Below are 21,222 nucleotides of genomic sequence, written 5' to 3' on the forward strand. Positions count from 1 at the left end.
CACAATGCACCCCATTACAGTGGGGGACAGACCAGACAGAAGGTCACTCCCTCGCCCTCATGCTCCGACACGACAATCTCCCTCCCTAACTACACAGACCACAGTCTTTTGAGCCAGACTTCCTCCATTGTCACATTCGCAAATAAACCGTTTCTGAGTGTCTGGGTCTGCACACTAGTGCAATTATATAATTATGTGATTGTCGCGCGGGGGGAAAAAAGAAAGAGACGAGGGCTTTTGTGTGCCGATGGATGGAATGTGGTGCGCATGGCATTTTTCTGCAAAAGGGCAGTTTTCTGGAACCTTGTGCCAATGAGAGGAGGGTGAGATCACAGCTGTTAGTGCCCACTCTGTATCTCTCTCTCTCTTACTCTCCCGACCCCCCCCATTCCGTTTTCTCGCTCTCGTTCTCTCTTTTTCTCTCTCTCTCTCTCTCTCTTTATATATACAGTATATCCCTCTATCTGTCCCGTAGAATTCCAGGTTCGTGCCACTGCTCTTGGACAGATGTGGCCTTTCGCTGGGTCTTGAACAGGATTTTGGGAGTCAGAAGATAAGGGTTAGGGCACACTGCGAGACCATGGTCCGAGGGCCTGGGGCGAGTGCTCCGTTCTGCGATAGTGGAGCAGCACTATTGTTGCTGGTCAAGAGCTGTTAGTGAGATAAGAGCAATTTGAGCCACGGCAGGTGTTTATTGAGATTACAGTAGGCTGCAGCATGGCGGCCTTTTGAATCAAAGTCAAGACTAACAAATCAGGCATTTCATCAACCTTTCTCTTTTACTGGAAGAGAATGTCTCACTCTCAACCGTTTGCAAGATTTTCATCGATGACCTCTCTGTATTTGACTCCGTTTTTTTTATTAGGTGTTATTGCTTTATCAGGGGCCTCCTTTGCCATTTAATGAAAACAGCAGGACCCAAGGTTCTGTGGCACCAGGACTAGTTTAGGAATTCCTCCTCATTAGATGTACCGTACACAATTTCAATCTCATCTAGTGAAAATATCTAGTAATCTATGCTACTTAATCCAAGTTATGTTCCCACTCTATTTACAATGTTTCACAGTATTAGGCCTGCAGTGCCCCAGTGTCTTACTTAGCACACTATAAACAATAAACCAAGTTTGAAATGAAACCACATTTTTTTTACTTGGGTACTTGGGGAAAATTCCCATAGAATTCCAGCATGTCTGATCCCCTCGCCTCTCGTCAAAGGCTCCCTCTAGAGATCACACAGCGTGTAGTATGTGAAAGAATGCCAAGGGGACGGGGCAAAAGAGCTAGAGGGCTTGAGATTCCCATCTAAAACCGATTACTCCGCATTAAAATTGATGCCAAAGATATTTTACAGCGGCAGTAAAAGTTATGAAGTACAAAGAAGTAGAATCAAAGGTAATTTAATATCAACATCTTGTCCACACAGACTGAACTGGATAAACGTGGAGATGAGTCAAGGACTGGACCCCTACTATCACCATGGCTGGCCCTATACTCAGCCAAGTTACTCAGTTCATCTTAAAATACCCCTAACGCATTGTTGTGAATGCAAAATGTCTGGCTCGATCAGGGGTATCTTCCAAAATGTTTTGGCATGTCACCAGAACTACATTTTCCCATCAGTATGATAATGCAACGTAGCTCCATGGTGCTCCATAGTGCAGCGCCTCCGGTGGCCATGTCTGTCCCTACAGGGCTGACAGAGAACATCTATGGAGCGGAGTAGAAGGCGCTAAACTAACGCTAGACGAGGAGGTGCAACCTAAAATCATGAGAGCATTTGAAGGGGATATGCGCAACTCTTTCCTCACATTTAAAAACGTTGTGTTTCATTAGCTGTTTGAAATAGCTCACAGAATATATTGTACCCACAGAAGTAAGTTGTGTGGCATAGTCGGGCTGTAAAGGACATGGGAGATAAGACCACAACTCAGTGTTGTATTAACCTTAGAATTTTTGTAATACCTGATATAAATGCAACATTCTGTATTTCTACATTATGACAAAATTGTCCCTAGCTGCTAAAGGAAATGTGACATTACATTTATATAACAGTGACATTTCACATGGTGAACATTGTGAACTTTTCCTTTCCTGCAAGCTCAAGCCTCCCTCCATCCTCTCTTTCTCTCTCTCACTCTCTCATTCATTGTTAGCCAGCTGACAGGTGGAGAGATAGACAAAGGCCAGACTTTTCCTGATGTGGTGACAAAATGCTACTGCCACGGGTTCAATACACACGTAACACAACATTAGACAAACGCACGATTTCTCCATAAATAAGGTTGCAGAACATCCAAACCATCCAATCTGTAAGACATGTTATATTTAATGAATTGACTTGATTTTTTTGTGACGCAGAAAGATATGTCGTATACTGTGAAGATTCAAAAGTATTCAGGACGCTGAAGTGAGTGCAGGTCAGTAGACGTAAATGGCTTGGTGGCGCCACCATGTGGTAGAATGAACTAAATACAGTCCAGCACCTCTACCTCATCCTCACATAAATAAATATGGAGATAAATAACAATTACACATGACACTCTCCAAGATGTATTGTATATTGAATATGAATCAGGGGTCATTTTTCCATTACCGTCCTGCTAGCTGTGCTACCATACATTCTAACATACATTCTTATCACAGGAGGCTGCTGAGGGGACGACGGTTTATAATAATGGCGTCCTCCCCTCAGAGTGTATAGAATGGTATCGAACACATGGAAACCATGTGTTTGATGTGTTTAATAATATTCCATTTATTCCATTCCAGCAATGAGCCCGTCCTGCTCAATTAAGGTGCCACCGGCCGCCTGCGATTCTGATGAGACCGTTGGTGCTCTGGGTCTTGCTTCTGCATAGTGAGCTGGTGACAGTCGATGTGACGGAACTCGGAGCAAAACAGGTCAAACAGGCCAAAGAAGGACATGACCAGAGCCCACTCGGAAATGGCCGCTCCAGAGCGGAAGCGCAAATGAGAGAGGTATGCCTGTAGACACTAAGGAGGGAAAGGGCAGTCAAGATATTGGTTTCCATGTTGACAGTACAGCTACATGATCTTCCACATTCTGTATAGACAGATTCTGATGTGATTGTGCTGCCATGGAATCATATACACTTCACCATACAAAACAGCTAGGCAACAGCATATTTAACTCAGAGTAAACAGTTGAGAAAATCGAATCAAATCAAATGTTATGTCACATGCGCCGAATACAACAGGTAACATAGACCTTACTGTGAAATGCTTACTTACAAGCCCTTAACCAACAAAGCAGTTAAGGAAAATAATATTTACTAAATAAACTAAAGAAAACATTTAATAAAAGAGCAACAATAAAATGACAATAATGAGTCTAAATATAGGGGGTACCGGTACTGAGTTAATGTGTGGGGGTACAGGTTAGTCGAGGTAATTGAGATAATATGTACATGTAGGAAGTGGTAAAGTGACTTTGCATAGATAATAAACAGCGAGTAGCAGCAGTATAAAAAGGGAGGGGTCAATGCAAATAGTCCGGGTAGCCATGGTGCTCCGGTACCGCTTGCCATGCAGTAGCAGAGAGAATAGTCTATGACTAGGGTGGCTGGCGTCTTTGGCAATTTTTAGGGCCTGCCTCTGACACCGCCTGGTATAGAGGTTTTGGATGGCAGGAAGCTTGGCCCCAGTGATGTACTGGGCTGTACGCACTACCCTCTGTAGTGCCTTGCGGTCAGAGGCCGAGCAGGTGCCATACTAGGCGGTGATGCAATCCAGTCAGGATGCTCTCGATGGTGCAGCTGTAGAACCTTTTGAAGATCTGAGGATCCATGCCAAATATGTTCAGTCTCCTGAGGGGGAATAGGCATTGTCGTGCCCTCTTCACGACTGTCTTGGTGTGTTTTGACCATAATAGTTTGTTGGTGATGTGGACACCAAGGAACATGAAGCTCTCATCTTGCTCTACTACAGCCCGATGAGAATGGGGGCGTGCGCCTCACAAGTCCTCCACTGGTAGCTTCATTAAATAGTACACCAGTCTCAACGTCAACAGTGAAGTGGCGACTCCGGGATGCTGGCCTTTTAGGCAGAGTTGCAAAGAAAAAGCCATATCTCAGACTGGCCAATAAAAAAAAAAGATATTGATGGGCAAACGAACTCAGACACTGGACCTCTGCCTAGAAGGCCAGCATCCCGGAATCACCTCTTCACTGTTGACGATGAGAGTGGTGTTTTCCGGGTACTATTTAATGAAGCTGCCAGTTGAAGACTTGTGAGGCATCTGTTTCTCAAACTAGACACTCTAATGTACTTGTCCTCTTGCTCAGTTGTGCACCGGGGCCTCCCACTCCTCTTTCTAATCTGGTTAGCGCCAGTTTGCACTGTTCTGTGAAAGGAGTAATACACAGCGTTGTACAAGATCTTCAGTTTCTTGGCAATTTCTTGTATGGAATAGCCTTCATTTCTCAGAACAAGAATATACTGATGAGTTTCAGAAGAAAGTTATTTTGTTTCTGGCCATTTTGAGCCTGTAATCAAACCCACAAATTCTGATGCTCCAGATACTCAACTAGTCTATAGAAGGCCAGTTTTATTGCTTCTTTATTGAGAACAACAGTTTTCAGCTGTGCAAATGTAACAGATGTATAATGTACTCTCCATGCGTTGTGTTTTCTCAAAATAAATCACTTCGGCCAGTGGTCCCAGTTGAGCATCATTTATTTCTGTTGTTAAATGGGAAACAGCACGTTAGTTGTTTGTGCAGGGCTTAACAGTATTGATGGCTGTCGATGGCAAAATCCCTTGCATCACATTTTCCTACTGGGCGAACAAAGTACAAAAATACAATACAAAATATAACGTGTAAATACCTGTTGTTAAATGGGAAACAGCACGTTAGTTGTGCAGGGCTTAAAACCTTTTGTCAATAGGGGGGCGCTGTTTTCACTTTGGAAAAAATCGTGCCCAATTTAAATGGCCTCGTACTCTTTTCTAGATCATACAATATGCATATTATTATTACTATTGGATAGAAAACACTCTCAAGTTTCTAAAACTGTTTGAATTATATCTGTGAGTGAAACAGAACTCATTTGGCAGCAAACTTCCAGACAGGAAGTGAAAAATCTGAAAACGAGGCTCTGTTCCAGGGCCTGCCTATTCAATTGCCTAATATTTATGGATATGCATGCACTTCATACGCCTTCCACTAGATGTCAACAGGCAGTGGAAGGTGGAATGGGGTGTCTAGCTTGATCTGAGGCCGAACAAGAGCTTTTGGAGTGGCAGGTCAGGAAATTTCTGTCTTCTCTGGCGTGCGAAGGACATCCACATTGGCTTCTGAAAAGCATTCGGTATACACGGCGGATATCTCCGGCTCTGATTTTATTTGATATATGTGATAATAACATCATAAAGTAGTTTTTTTCAACCGAGTTGTATCAGTTTATTTACCGTTTATTGGGAGTTTTGGAATTTTCCATTCTTTGCGTCGAGAGAAGATGGGCATGTTTGCGCCACATGGCTAGCTAAGGTTGCTAATTCGACAGGAGAAAAGGACATTCTAAAACCAAACAACGATTTATTCTGCACCTAGGACTCCTTGTACAAGATTCTGATGGAAGCTCAGCAAAAGTAAGAACAATTTATGATGTTATTTCGTATTTCTGTGGAAAATGTTCATTCCTATTCTCTGCTGTTTTGGCGGGCGCTGTCTTGCTATAACGTAAGCTGTTTGTTATGGTAAAGTTATTTTAATAAATCTAACACGGCAGTTGCATTAAGAACCAGTGTATCTTTCATTTGCTGTACACCATGTATTTTTTAGTAAAGTTTATGATGAGTTATTTGTTCAGATTAGGTGAGTGTCCAAAATATCTCCGGAGATTCTGGTGAATCGATGCTACATATTCACAATGTATAACCACAGTTTGCAGCTCTAAATATGCACATTTTCGAACAAAACATAAGTGTATTGTATAACCTGATGTTATAAGACTGTCATCTGATGAAGTTGGTCAAGGTTAGTGATTCATTTTATATCTTTTGCTGGTTTTTGCGAATGCTATCTATGCGGTGAATAAATGCGGTTGTGTGTTTGGCTATTGTGGTAAGCTAATATATTGCTATATTGTGTTTTCGCTGTAAAACACTTTTAAAAAATCGGAAATATTGGCTGGATTCACAAGATGTTTATCTTTCATTTGCTGTACACCATGTATTTTTCATAAATGTTTTATGATGAGTATTTAGGTATTTCACGTTGCTCTCTGTAATTATTCTGGCTGCTTTGGTGATATTTTTGATGGTAGCTGCAATGTAAAACTGATTTATACCTCAAATATGCACATTTTCGAACAAAACAAATTTATTGTATAACATGTTATAAGACTGTCATCTGATGAAGTTGTTTCTTGGTTAGTGACTAATTATATCTCTATTTGGTCGGTTTTGTGATAGCTACCTATGCGGTAGAAAAATGGTGAAAATATGCGGTTGAGTCTTTGGCTATTGTGGTTAGCTAATAGAAATACATATTGTGTTTTCGCTGTAAAACATTTTAAAAATCGGAAATGATGGCTGGATTCACAAGATGTTTATCTTTCATTTGCTGTGTTGGACTTGTGATTTCATGATATTTATATGCTATTATTTACTTGTGGCGCTATGCTAGGCTATGCTAGTCAGCTTTTACTGATGAGGATGCTCCCTGATCCGGGATGAGTGTTAAGTAGAAGTTAACAAAATCTGTAGCATGAAGACAACTGTGTTAGCAGTGGCTTATGTGACCATGACATCGGTGTATGCTAGCTAACACACTTATTTACAGCAATCATATGCCAAAGCACATCCCAGAAAGCCCCTCAATCCCTAACAGGTACCATATACCCACACATGTATAAATCAGTAACGTACAGCAAACTTGTACACATTGGAAAATAGAAAATAGAAAACCGTATTCAGAACGTGACCTACCCCTTGCATCACATTTTCCTACTGGGAAGACCTGACGTTCGCGATCTCCCCCTATCTGCAAGCGGGGCCAATCACAACACACCTTATTGTCATCAGAGTTGAACTAACCAATAAGAATGCTTGAACATTAAATACACATTTCTTTAGAGGCAAGTGGAAACATAACCAACCCTGTTACACAAACATAATTGCAAAAGGGTTTTCTAATGATCAATTAGCCTTTTAAAATGATAAACTTGGATTAGCTAACACATCGTGCCATTGGAACACAGGAGTGATGGTTGCTGATAATGGGCCTCTGTACTGCAATGTAGATATTCCATTTAAAAAATCAGCCGTTTCCAGCTGCAATAGTCATTTACAACATTAACAATGTCTACATTGTGTTTCTGATCAATTTTATGTTATTTTAATGGACATTTTTTTTTGCTTTTCTTTCAAAAACAAGGACATTTCTAAGTGACCCCAAACTTTTGAACGGTAGTGTACATATACAGGTTGGAGCAGGGGGCTGCCACACTGGGCGCCTATGGAACAGTTGTTGTGGGTGGTTAGGTGCCTTGCTCAAGTGCACAACAGCAGGCAACGGCATCTAGGACTGGATAGTAGCAACCCTCCGGTTTCCAGCTCACTTCCCACCAGACCTGGATTCAAACTGGCAACCATCCGGTTGCTGGCACGCCTCACTAACCGCTAGGCTACCTGCCGCACTGCCGTTTGAAATAACTTTCCAGACGTAATTTATTTCATGATGACAAATGACCGCAAAAGCTTGTTCTGTCCGAGGTATCACTACTTGGTACACCACATCAAATAAGATACAAAATAGAAGTATTGCCATTGTACTTTTCCTCTCTATGCCCAGTCATAGAATTCATAAACTTAATCTCCACTTAAATTGGATTATTTGTGGCAACATGATTTGTGTACTGTAGGTCTGCGTTACTCTGGAGTCGTGAAACCCTTTACAGTGTTGTAAAGACCAGTGTGACTCCTACCTGATGTAGGGGAATCTCTCTGTGATATTAAAAGTCAAGAACTGTGTTTAGTATTTCAACACTTCAGTGAAAATAAAACTCTTTCCAGAACACACTGTGGAGTTTGACACGAACAGAATGGAGCTATTCAGTTCATGTGTTTTGTTTCTCGCTCTCAGAACGTATGTTTTTTCTGTGTCTGTTACTTGCACCAACAGTACTTTTTTATTATAGACACCATTTCATTGTACATTAGCTTGAGATATCAGTGACCACAGCAAACCAGCCGGTCAGATACTCGCACCGTCCATACGCCCACAGTGCCAAACACCGCCAAGCCGATCGGAAGCAGCACACAAGACCACATTATGATCCACTTAGGTCAACTGGGATAAATTAAACTAGACACCCAGGAGTCATTAAATGATCCTCTTTGCTCTTCTAATGAGTATCTAATCACATATAGACACAAGCTATGGGCTAAATATGTCATATGTTCTCTACTCTGTTTCGGAACACAAAGATACAGTATAATGTACTTTAAAAGTTCAAAATTGTAAGCTGAAAAATATTTGCCACTCAGTTCATGTGATTATGTTCGTAAATGTGAAACCCTCCATTTAGTATGATATATTTAGGTTACGTTATTAATTAGGTTAGGTCACATTATTAATGGAATAACGCTTGTACAATATCATCCAAATTAGAGGATGCATAGTATCATACGTCTTACCCAGTCGCACAATAGCATATGAATTGGATGAGACCAGGTTGCTTGATGCGCTGTAACAACAAATTTGAATTCTGGGGAGAATTTACGTTGATGGTTAGGGAAACTAACTACAAAGGTTAGGATCATTTACATGAAGGTTAGGAGAACTAAAATGACAAAGGTTAGGTGAATTTAAGTAGCAGGTTAGTTTTCAAGATATGTAACTTTCAAAATGCAAAATTATGCAAAATGCATCATACAGGGAAGATTTCCTGACAAGCGAAACATTGTGGGACTACGTCTACAATGTACTAATAAAACAAATACCAAACGATACTTTTTGGGTGGAGTTTTCCTTCAGGTTTTGAGTAAGGGTTACAGGACGGGTTAACTCAAATGCATCAGTTATCCCCTACTCAACTCGAACACGCAACCTTTGGATCGCTAGATGGTAGTGGATTACACACCCCACCCGACTGACCAACTGACCGACCCCGCTCCTTTTGTTTCTGTTTGAGTAGGTATCATACGTCTTGGAGGTGCTAAGAAATACATAAAGTATGTTTCATATGGCTCTGAGGCCAGGCTGACAAACATGGCCTGATTGTGCTACCATGTGGTAGAATGGACTAACTACAGTACAGCGTCTCTCTCACCCTCACCCTACAGATTCCTGTAACAGTGAAAGCAATACCATGAGACAACCTACAGAGAGAGGAAACATAGCAACCACCACTGCTGTAGTCAAAAAATGAATAAAGATCAGAAGAATCTCATCAATATTTCCCGTAAACTCAACAGAAACCAAACAAAGAGGTTTAGCTAAGGAGATGCCGCATCAAAGTTAGTAGTATTTTATTAACTAAAAAGAGTAGCAGTTTATTCAACAATAGGTTTTAAATATGTACACTTATGTAAAGCTCATTAGTCAGAGCTGAATGTTCAATTATCATATCATTATTACATTACTGTTCTGTTTAATGTACATTATGATCCCATTATGATCCCATGCTCTGTGTCTCGCTGAGGCCTTGGTTCTGCACGGTGAGCTGGTGACAGTCGATATGACGGAACTCGGATGCAAAGAGGCCAACTAGGAAAAAGAAGCACATCACGAGAACCCACTCGGAAATGGACGCCATTGAGCAGTAGCCAGTATCAAAGAGTAGACCCATGGTCACTGAGGAGGAAAGGAGAGTCAAGAAGCACAACGCAAACAGGTGACAATGTCTAAAATATAGTCGTTTGTAGGGAGGACATACAGTTTATTATATTATTTTTTACGTGCAATGTTCTCACTTTATATTCAGGTAAAGAAGCATGATTTAGGATTATTGTTTTTTTAAATAATTTAGTTAGCTGTGTTGACCCTGGATCACCATTCAGCTCTGTTGATCCTGGATCACCATTCAGCTCTGTTGATTTTGGATCGTCGAGCACTCCCCTTGTGCTCTCCCCTCTCTCTGATTTATCTCAGCTGATAGATCTGACGTTAAAGGACACTTGTGATGACCAAGATTGTGCAGATGCTACAGAGGGCAGCTCTGAGAGGCCCCACTCAGCGACGGTCTTTAGAGGGCTGGACTTTATAGGTGAGCCACACCTGCAACCAGAAGTAGGCTCACAAAGAAGGCCAGAAAAGCCCCGAACACATGGATGCCAAACACAGATTGCTGAAAGAGGTGGATGGAGAGAGAAATGGTGGTGAGAGGGAAAGAGCCAGGCAGGATATTGTCAACCATATATGGGGGCATATCAACATGTCATCTTTTTATGGGAACATGCTAGGATTTGGGGCGCTATTGGGATTCGTATGAAGATAATACTGTAGTTATAGTATCCTATTGTAATCGTAAAGCGATACCCGGACGCTGCCGAGGATGGAGATGCCCAGAGGTGAGACGACCTGCTGAAACCGGATCAACACAGGACTGATAGGGAGAGGAAGAGAGAGAAAAAAGAGAGAGAGGGGTGTAGAGGAGGGAGGATATAAGGGAGAAGAAGGTTGAAGTGACATACGAAAGACAAGAAAGAATAATAAAGTGGTATGAACCAACGTGTAAGTGCTGAATAAATTCACTTACTCAAGACAGCACAGATGTTGCAGAGCTGGCAAAAGATACAGCTCTGTGGTTCATAGGTGTCGCATTCACTGGAAGACAAATTCACATTTGAATTATTTACAAATCTGGAAACGACTTGGTAATGAAATATTGACTTTGAGACAATGAGCCACCCGTGTGTGTATATGGTATTGTGCCATTGTGGGCTCATTAACATTTCCCAGCATGTTTTGTTAGTGTTTATACCAGTTTAACTGTGGTAGTGCCTCTATTGACGTAGTCCAAATACACAGCGGAATTCGGGGTAAACCCTTTACAGTGACCAGCGTCACTCTTACCTGATGTAGGGGAATCTCGCTGTGATATTAACAGTCTCATTTGATACAGCGATACCAAACCTGGGAAGAACAAGTACTGTCGTTAGTACATCAATATTTCAGTGATTTTCTGTTTGCAATTTGCACTGATAGTAGGTTTCTTATCAACACCATCTCATTGTACCGTAGCATAAGACCACACTATTATTCTATCTAGAGAAGTAGCTGGAGAGGAGACCAGTCTGTTAGATACTTACACCACCCACATTCCCACAGTGCCAAACACCGCCAAACAGATTGGAAGCAGCGCCCAGATTATTGTTTACTTACGTCACCTGGGAAAGATGAAACGAGACAACTGAGACACCCAGATACACTTTAGACCAATTTCAATAAAAAGGGACAAAGGTCCTCAACTAAGGAACTCGGGAATTCATAAAAACATCTTACACCCCAGGACACTTCAAATGGTGACTATCCCAGAAAAAGAAACACAGATGTCTGCAATGATCTTTGAGGTTTATTGACGGGACAAACACACCGTCTTACAATCAGGCATGTCAGACACCTGCCTCAGAGCCTTAGACAGGAAACTGTCAGAGGCACCTATAACCTGGTTACGGAGTGTCCCAAGAACAGTCAAACAAAACTAAGGTTAATCATTGTATGTTGAAGTGAGTATAGGCTTGGTGGTGCCACCATGTGGTAGAATCGATTAAGTGCAGTACCGCACCTCCACCTCCAGACACAGATTTCTGTAACAGTGAAAAAAATACTATGTGACAACCAACAGAGGAACGAAACACAGCATCCATCACTGCAGCAGTCAAAACATTGAAGACAAATTCTCCCCTTTCAACAGAAACAAAGATGTAGGCTCTAGGTGAATAGATGCTGCAGACTACTTACTCCGAAGCTAATCTTGACCTGTATTTTCTGCAATAATGCTCAGGGTTGACTGAGACGAAGCAAATCTTGACCTGTATTTTCTGCAATAACGCTCAGGGTTGACTGAGACGAAGCAAATCTTGACCTGTATTTTCTGCAATAACGCTCAGGGTTGACTGAGACTAAGCAAATCTTGACCTGTATTTTCTGCAATAACGCTCAGGGTTGACTGAGACGAAGCAAATCTTGACCTGTATTTTCTGCAATAACGCTCAGGGTTGACTGAGACTAAGCAAATCTTGACCTGTATTTTCTGCAATAACGCTCAGGGTTGACTGAGACGAAGCAAATCTTGACCTGTATTTTCTGCAATGACGCTCAGGGTTGACTGAGACTAAGCAAATCTTGACCTGTATTTTCTGCAATAACGCTCAGGGTTGACTGAGACGAAGCAAATCTTGACCTGTATTTTCTGCAATGACGCTCAGGGTTGACTGAGACGAAGCAAATCTTGACCTGTATTTTCTGCAATAACGCTCGGGGTTGACTGAGACGAAGCAAATCTTGACCTGTATTTTCTGCAATAACGCTCGGGGTTGACTGAGACATCATGTAGCATGCTGTCTTTCTAATGCAGTGTGAAACAGTCAGTCTTCACCTTCAGCTCGATAGCCTGGCTAAACGGACTGACAAAAACAGAGCCTGAAAAAACTGCAGTGTTCTCCTTGGCAGGCAGTCAATCAGTCTGTGCGGCTGCAACGGCGGAGGACTGGCTGTGTTCAGGAGAGTGCAATGTTAAAAAAAACGTTCAGATAGAAATTGGTTATGTAGAACAGCTATACTTATGTCACATAGAATTGGGTGTCATGCCACGTCTATAAATTGTATTTCTATCTGCAACGTTCTTAATGGGTAGTTCTGAGGAAAATGAAGGGCAGCACAGCTGACAGCCAACTCCTGCAAACAGCACTTACCTAGAGTAAATCAGGAAGTGGTGAGTTTCCCAAAGGTATTCTTTATGTTTTTTAGAAACCCACACCCAAGGCTGCTTGTCCTAAAGGCTTGGACACATAGTGCTAATATGCCTATTTAATCAGAAACACTAACAATAGCACTGAAAACAGATTTGGTACTATATATCAACAATATGGACCTTTGCAGTGCACATTGATTGTTTAAATGCTTGTAAAAAAAAATATCTGATATAACGGCTGTTTTAAAATGTTTTTAAATTCTGTTTTAAATGTGTTTGCACTGAGAAAACAAATGGCATGTTTTGTTTTTTTGATGACAGACATTGGATGGAAGGCTCGATATTCTCTGTACAGTATGTTTAAAGTAACATTTTATTTAACATCAGCAAAATTAAAAACACTTAGTTACGTAAACCCTCATCAGACACTTATGTAAACCCGCATGACTTGAAAAAGTATCCATTCCTGTAACATATCTCCTTCTACATAAATAGTGTGGATATGTTTACAGTGTTCATGTCTTGATGTGACATTTAAATCATTTCTGTTGGTACAAAAATAAAAACCAAAAGGGGAGAAAATCTTAGATCTGCTTGACTGAATACCAGTACAAGACAACAATTAGATTTGTGATACAAAAATCATTATCTGGAAGCCACGCCCCTAATAGGCCACGCCTCATGAAAATAACCTGGATTACATTTTTAAAAAACTACCAATGTTTAAATTAACCCATGTTTGGGCATTCCAAACAACCCAACATGTTGGGTTATTCACAGAACCCAACTAGCTGGGTCAAAATAACCTAGTGTGTGTCTTTAGATGTTAAGCTATGAACAGTGTATCAATGCATGATCATTGTCACGGTCTCATTTGTATTTGTATTTAACTAGGCAAGTCATTTAAGAACAAATTCTTATTTTCAATGACGGCCTAGGAACAGTGGGTTGTTCAGGGGCAGAACGACAGATTTTCCCCCCCCTTGTCAGCTCGGGGATTCAATCTTGCAACCTTTCGGTTACTAGTCCAACGCTCTAACCACTTGGCTACCTGCCTCATTGGCTGTACTATGAAACATCATTCATTCTGACCACTCCGTTGGTGCTCTGTGTCTTCAGACGTTGTTTCTGCACGGTGAGCTGGTGGAAGTCGATGTGACGGAACTCGGACCCAAAGAGGCCAAAAAGGACAAAGAAGGACATGACCAAGGCCCACTCGCAAATGGCCGCTCCAGATTTGTAGCCGGTATTATGAAGTATAGCCACTGGGGAGGGAAAGGCCAGTGAAGGAGCAACAACACAAGCAGATGACCTGTCAATGTCTAAACGATACATTTTGTATACAGTCTCATTCCCAGCTAAGTGTAGTGTACACCTCTGTTCTGCCAGTCTGGTCAGGGAATATACACTACAGCCTCCATTGTTTGTGTGTCATATTTTCACCGGTATTCAAGTTGATATATTTAGCACAAACACGGTTCAGCATGCATCAACAGTGAGTAATAGATGCTTTATCTATTCCTACATGAAGTTATATCTGTAAGGATACTGGTGATGACCAGGACGGTGCAGATGCTACAGAATGTAGCTCGAAGAGGTCCAACCCAGTGACGGTCTTTAAAGGGATGGGCTTTGTAGCAGAGCCACACCTGCAGCCAGAAGTAGGCCAGGCCCACGAAGAACGCCAGGAACGCTCCCAACAAGTGGATCCCCATCACTACAGATTGCTGAAAGAGAGGGATGAAGAGAGGGAGGGAGGGATGGGAGAGAAGATGGAATGAAGGAGATATTGTCAGCAATTATCAGGGTATAACAATATGTCTACTTTTTATGTGTACATGCAAGGGGTGGAGGATATTTAAGCAATAAGGCCCGAGGAGGTGTGGTATATGGCCAATATACCACGGTTAAGGGCTGTTCTTACACGCGACGCAACGCAGAGTGCCTGGACACAGCCCTTAGCCGTGATGTATTGGCATTATAACACAAACCCCCAAGGTGCCTTATTGCTATTACAGTGGCTTGCGAAAGTATTCACCCCCTTGGCATTTTTCCTATTTTGCTGCCTTACAACCTGGAATTAAAATATATTTCTTTGGGGTTTGTATCATTTGATTTACACAACATGCCTAGGCACTGTATAAACTGGTTACCAACGTAATTAGAGCAGTAAAAATAAACGTTTTTTTCGTACCTGTGGAATACGGTCTGATATACCATGGCTGTCAGCCAATCAGCATTCAGGGCTTGAACCACCCAGTTTATAATAGGACTTGTATCACAATAATAGGGAGATATTATAATAGTATTGCGATAAATGCCTTCATCACAATAGTTTACACTGAAGTGAGATTCTAAACGATACCTGGAAGTTTCCGATGAGGGAGATGCCCACACAGGAGATGAAGCCCAGTACGATACTGGCGATGTTCACCTTGCTGTTCTGACCATAGTCCCTGACCTGCTGAAACCGGATCACCACAACCCACAGGGCTGACACAGAGAGAGAAGGGGGTATTAAGTAAGAGTGGGAGTGAGTGTGTGTGTGTGTATCTATTCACTTACCCAAGACAGCACAGACGTTGCAGATCTGAGCAAAGATGCAGCTCTGTGGATTATAGGTGCCACACTCACTGTGGAACACAAATTCACATTTCAATTCTCTACGATTAGAAACACAACATCAGACGTAACAGCCTCATAATGTGTATTGGTTATTGTAACAATACAAACCTTATTGTTTCCCTTCTCATACTTTATGTAAAAAATGTGTCTTAGTTTAGGATGATTTGAAGCAACAAAAAAAAAAAAAAAAAAAAAATTATAGTGTAACTCAATGAAGTTGCTTATACATGATTTGGACATGAAGGGCAAAAAAGCTAATATAAGTACCATTGACATGCAGACAGGTAAACACAACCAAAGCATGGATTGCTGTCATACCTTGTCCATAGAAAACCAATGTCATTTTGTAATTTGGGTGAACTTTAATGCTCCATGCTAGCTATGCATGCCGCCACGGGTCCTCTCCAAATATTACCACTGCACCATTGAGCACGTCCTGATGGGTTGCATCTGGGCCTGGGACTGTGTATGTCTGTGCATGTGTGCTACGGTGTGGAGAATCAGATCAGGTGGTCAGTCCAGTGCAAGTTTTCAGCAGTCTGATGGCTTGTGGATAGAAACTGTCTCTGAGCCTGTTGGTATCAGACCTCATGCTCCGATACCGTCTTCCGGCCACGACCGCAAGGCCCTCCAGTGGGTGGTGAAGACGACCCTGTACATCACTGAGACCGTGCTCCCACCTATCCAGGACATCTACTCAAAACGGTTTCTGTGGAAGGCCGTAGCATCATCAAGGACCCCACACACGAGCTGTTCAATCCCTTACCGTCGGGAAGACGGTATCGGAGCATGAGATCTGATACCAACAGGGTCAGAGACAGTTTAAATCCACTTCAATCAGTATAGATGAAGGTGAGGAGACAGGTTAAAGATGGATTTTTAAGCTTTGAGACATGGATTGTGTATGTGTGCCAATGGGCAAGACAAAAGATTTAAGTGCCTTTGAAAGGGGTATGGTAGTACGTGCCAGGCTCACCAATTTGAGTGTTTCATGAACTGCAAGACTGCTGGGTTTTTCACGCTCAACAGTTTCCTGTGTATCAAGAATGGTCCACCACTCAAAAGATATCCAGCCAACTTGACATTGTAGTGTCCATGTCCCAACAAATTGAGGCTGTTCTGTGTATGCTAAAATGTTTATTTTATTAATGTACTTTTTATTATTTGATTTATATTTTATTATTTTTTATTGTTGTTACGTTGTCGAGAAGGAACCTGCAAGTATGTTTTTAATTGGACGATGTATACAATGCATATCCGGTACATACGACTAAATGCAATTTGAATGTTATCACTTTTCATTTTAATCCATGCCATTGGGAATATTTAAGGAGTACTGTGAGACATTGACTTGATTGAAAGACCAGTGTGACTCTTACCTGATGTAAGGGAATCTATCTGTGATGTTAACAGTCTCATTCGATACAGCGATACCAAACCTGGCAAGAACAAGAACTGTAGTTAGTATTTTAATGCCTTCGGAAAGTATTCAGACCCCTTGACTTTTTCCACATTTTGGTAGGTTACAGCCTTATTCTAAAATGTATTAAATAGTTTTTTTTCATCATCAATCAACACACAATACCCCAAAATGACAAAGCAAAAACAGGATTTTTAAATTGGTTGCTAATTTCAACAACAAAAATACAGAAATATCACATTTACATAAGTATTCAGACCCTTTACTCAGTACTTAGATGAAGCACCTTTGGCAGTGATTACAGCCTCAAGTCTTCTTGGGTTTGACACTATAAGCTTGGCACACCTGTATTTAGGGAGTTTCTCCCATTCTTCTATGCAGATCATCTCAAGCTCTGTCAGGTGTGATAGGGAGCGTCACTGCACAGCTATTTTCAGGTCTCTCCAGAGATGTTTGATTGGGTTCAAGTCCGGGCTCTGGCTGGGCCACTCAAGGACATTCAGAGACTTGTCCCTAAACCACCCCTGCGTTGTCTTGGCTGTGTGCTTAGGGTCGTTGTCCTATTGGAAGGTGAACCTTTGCCCAGTCTGAGGTCCTGAGCGCTCCGGAGCAGGTTTTCATCAAGAATCTCTCTGTACTTTGCTCCGTTCATCTTTCCCTCGATCCTGACTAGTCTCCTAGTCCCTGCCGCTGGAAAACATCCACACAGCATGATGCTGCCACCACCATGGTTCACCGTAGGAATGGTGCTAGGTTTCCTCCAGAAGTGACATTTGGCATGCAGGCCAAAGACTTCAATCTTGTTTCTCATGCTCAGAGTCTTTAGGTGACTTTTGGCAAACTCCAAGCGGGCTGTCATGTGCCTTTTACTGATGAATGGCTTCCGTCTGGCCACTCTACCATAAAGGCCTGATTGGTGGAGTGCTGCAGAGATGGTGGTCCTTCTGGAAGGTTCTTCCATCTCCACATAGGAACTCTAGAGATCTGTCAGAGTGACCATTGGGTTCTTGGTCACCTCGCTGACCAAGGCCCTTCTCCCCCGATTGCTCAGTTTGCCCAGGCGGCCAGCTCTATGCAGAGTCTTGGTGGTTCCAAACTTCTTCCATTTAAGAATGATGGAGGCAACTGTGTTCTTGGGGACCTTCAATGCTGCAGACATTTTTTGGTACCCTTCCCCAGATCTGTTCCTCAACACAATCCTGTTCCGGAACTCTATGGACAATTCCTTCGACCTCATGGCTTGGTTTTTGCTCTGACATGCACTGTCAACTGTGGGACCTCATATAGACAGGTGTGTGCCTTTCCAAATCATGTCCAATCAATTGAATTTACCACAGGTGGCCTCCAATCAAGTTGTAGAAACATCAAGGATGATCAATGGAAACAGGATGCACCAGAGCTCAACTTCGAGTCTCATAGCATAGCGTCTGAATAGTTATGTAAATAAGGTATTTCTGGGGAGGGGGAATACTTTGTCATTATGGGGTATAATGTGTAGATTGCTGAGGATTTTAGTATTAAAAAAATCAATTTTAGAACAAGGCTGCAACATAACAAAATGTGGAAAAAGTCAAGGGGTCTGAATACTTTCCGAAGGCACCATACCAAACCCTGTGGAGGGTGACAGAGGCAATCATTTGATGTTTGTTTTGTTTCTTGCACTCAGAGCACAAGTGTTCTATGTTTGTTACTTCTACTGAAAGCAAGTAAACATGGACATTTTCCTCATCATCATCACCATATCATTGTAGCATAAGAGACCACAGTATTCTTCTGCCTATCGCTAATAACGAAGTGGCTGAAGAGGAGAGCACACGTGGACGTCAGATAAATACTTACACCACCCATATGCCCACAGTGCCAAACACCGCCAAGCAGATCGGAAGCAGTGCCCAGAGCCACATAATGGTACACGAAGGTCACCTGGGAAAGACACAATTACTCCTTTGTAGTTTATTTGAATGCCATGTAGTATCCTGACCTGAGTTTAAATACATGTGTATTTAATTATTTTTTATTTAAATACTTATTTTCTATGCATTTTAGTATTTTCAAATAATGTGGTCAAATCAACTATTTGAATCTATTGTCAAATAATTTCATATACAAAGCAAATTCATTATTTTAAATATTCCTAGGACCTGGGTTCAAATGCACTGGAGTATTTAGTTGTATTTGAGTATTTTCAAATACATGCCAATACTTTCCAAGTATACTTCCAAATACATTCCCAATATTCAACTTCTTGTATTTTCAAATATCTTAATACTTCATTTGAAATGGATGTGAACGTAATTGAAATAGTAATTGAGCCCAGGTCCGGTAACATTAGTATCGGTTGATTATCTGTCCATACACATCTTACAGGATCAAAGCTGATGCGGTGAAAAGGACAGTTTGAAGCTATAGGCTACCCACTTGAGAAATCACTGAGCGATAGGAAGAGAATATTAAAAGACTGTTAAAACCTCATCAAATGACACCCATAAAAATTGTTACTGAAAAGGAAAGTGAGAGGAAAGCAAGATAAAGAAAGAGCAATTTGTATTTTTTTATTCAACTTGGCAAGTCAGTTAGGAACAAATTCTTATTTGCCTTATTCAGGGGCAGAACGACAGATTCTGGGGATTCTCTCTAGCAACCTTTCCGTTACTGGCTCAATGCTCTTAACCACTAGGCTACCGCAATAACGACAGACACAATTTACCCAAATAAAGATACATTGACAAGTTTCACGTTACAAGTTAATGTCACATGCACAAGTACAGTGAAACACCTTTCCTGCAAGCTCTATGACAAGATGTCATAGTAACATACAAGAGAAGAATATTTAAGCTAGAGAAAAATAAGTTTAGTAAAAAGTGGTTTAAACTCACAGAGGTTTTCTTGTATGTACAGTTGGGAGGGAAAGCTAACACAAGCTCTTGATTTTTTCACATCTAACTCAATTCGAAATGCCTCTCCCCCTTGGCCTTCGCTGTCAAATATACCGTAATAACACCAGTAGAAAGTTATTTCCCACTCGCTTTTCCAGAGAGAAGGTTGTATGGTACAAGTATTACGTTGGGTCAGGGCTGGATTAAGAAATATGCCCCGGGGTTTAGATATTTTAAATTATTTTAATGGTGATAATGAAGATTGATACGAGGATGACAGTATTGATTGAGGTGTGAAGATGTGACCCGATAGTGATTTTGACCATGACAGTGTTTTGATTCATTCAAATAAAGTTGCCACGAATCACCATGAATAAAAAGGGAAGGACATAGCTCGTTTGAGCATCGGTTCATGCCCAAGTGAGTGGAACTGGGGAATTTGGGTTTAGACACGTACGCGAGTTTCCTTGGTAATACAGGGATGTTTTCTGTTCATGTGTGTTGTGTATATCTGTAGATAAATAAAAAATTAAATAAAAACATCGTGCAGGATACGGCAAAGGTGCCCGAGGAAGAGCTCCGGGCCTGTCTACAGTATCTGATTTGACACTTCTCCCTCCCTGTACCATCAACACTCCCTCCACTAACCACTGCATTTCTGCACACCATCACTTGCCACTGCCAGACCCCTAAATGTATTATTTTTTAAAGCGTATCTGAAATTCTCTTTGTAATGAAAAGCGCTATATACAATAAACCTATTATTTTTTTAATTGTGTAACTATTCTACTTAGAATAATCCTTTTTTAAAGTACATTTTTGAAGGGGTTTGCTATGCAAGACATTACGGTAACAGCGTGGCCAACATTTTTTTTTATTTACAACTACTTGCTTGCCAGTAACAATACTGTACCAGCTGTGGGCTTCCTCTGCACACCTCGTTCTCGCACACTCACACATTACCCTTTTCTTTCCATTTCAGGTACCTATTTTCTAAATATTAACTCTGTCATACATAATTCTTATTGTACATCCACAAACATAGTGAAACCAAAGTATATCAAACACAGGACTTAATATAGTCTTCTTTCTCTCCAGACTGAAAGCTGTAACAGGGCGTCTGCTGTTGAGCATTAGATAATTCAAATACAAAGCAATAAATGAGTAATAATGGCTCCACTGAACCAATATTATCAACTTCATATGATGACACTCTTGGTAATAAAGACTGCTGGGACAAAGGACCTTTGACCCCAACCATTTGAAGAGGAAGCTGGGTCCTTTAGTCTAAAAGGTTTACTGTGCCTCAAATAAGTAACAAGGAATTTCATTAACAACAATGTTGATGTTTTACTTAGTGAATCATACATTAATTTAGGAAAATACAGTGTTGGAACAGTATGAAATACATATACCTGAA

The 21,222-nt window shown here is 41.3% G+C and overlaps 2 protein-coding genes across 5 annotated transcripts; both read right to left on the reverse strand.

Moving 5' to 3' along the window:
* Positions 1-9,484: 9,484 nt before the first annotated feature.
* Positions 9,485-11,594, reverse strand: LOC120034393 (modulator of macroautophagy TMEM150B-like). Of its 4 annotated transcripts, XR_005474034.1 has the most exons (6): positions 11,471-11,594; positions 11,278-11,355; positions 11,042-11,101; positions 10,725-10,792; positions 10,505-10,571; positions 9,485-10,313 (listed from the first exon to the last, which is right to left on the reverse strand). XR_005474034.1 is itself a non-coding variant. In XM_038980925.1 (5 exons), exons 2-5 carry the CDS (start codon positions 11,286-11,288, stop codon positions 9,639-9,641), a joined length of 234 nt encoding a protein of 77 aa, XP_038836853.1. In that variant the 5' UTR covers positions 11,289-11,355; positions 11,471-11,594; the 3' UTR covers positions 9,485-9,638. The 4 variants fall into 4 exon arrangements, 2 of the variants coding, with proteins under 2 accessions (XP_038836853.1, XP_038836854.1); XR_005474033.1 differs by having other exon boundaries at positions 9,485-10,571; XM_038980925.1 differs by lacking the exon at positions 10,505-10,571 and having other exon boundaries at positions 9,485-9,733.
* A 1,642-nt stretch (positions 11,595-13,236) lies between these two features.
* On the reverse strand, positions 13,237-18,843 carry LOC120034544 (modulator of macroautophagy TMEM150B-like). Its single transcript, XM_038981143.1, has 6 exons — positions 18,766-18,843; positions 16,886-16,945; positions 15,447-15,514; positions 15,247-15,374; positions 14,431-14,608; positions 13,237-14,146 (listed from the first exon to the last, which is right to left on the reverse strand). The coding sequence occupies exons 1-6, from the start codon at positions 18,828-18,830 to the stop codon at positions 13,950-13,952; spliced, it is 696 nt and encodes a 231-aa protein (XP_038837071.1). The 5' UTR covers positions 18,831-18,843; the 3' UTR covers positions 13,237-13,949.
* Positions 18,844-21,222: the final 2,379 nt, after the last annotated feature.

Source organism: Salvelinus namaycush, chromosome 41 (genome assembly GCF_016432855.1).
Source record: "Salvelinus namaycush isolate Seneca chromosome 41, SaNama_1.0, whole genome shotgun sequence".
Taxonomy (NCBI): domain Eukaryota; kingdom Metazoa; phylum Chordata; class Actinopteri; order Salmoniformes; family Salmonidae; genus Salvelinus; species Salvelinus namaycush.

What these genes read in the sequence shown, in the direction of transcription:
- LOC120034393 (XM_038980925.1), bottom strand. An exon ending in GCGAGATTCCCCTACATCAG is followed by an intron (nt 10,793 to 11,041) that starts GTAAGAGTGACG and finishes TTTGTCTTCCAG; the next exon opens with TGAATGCGACACCTATGAAC. An exon ending in CAACATCTGTGCTGTCTTGA is followed by an intron (nt 9,734 to 10,724) that starts GTAAGTGAATTT and finishes TCTTTTTCCTAG; the next exon opens with TTGGCCTCTTTGCATCCGAG.
- LOC120034544 (XM_038981143.1), bottom strand. Translation starts at nt 18,830, where the DNA reads ATGTGGCTCTGGGCACTGCTTCCGATCTGCTTGGCGGTGTTTGGCACT. An exon ending in GATAGATTCCCTTACATCAG is followed by an intron (nt 15,515 to 16,885) that starts GTAAGAGTCACA and finishes TGTGTTCCACAG; the next exon opens with TGAGTGTGGCACCTATAATC. An exon ending in CACCGTCCTGGTCATCACCA is followed by an intron (nt 14,147 to 14,430) that starts GTATCCTTACAG and finishes TTCCCTCCCCAG; the next exon opens with TGGCTATACTTCATAATACC.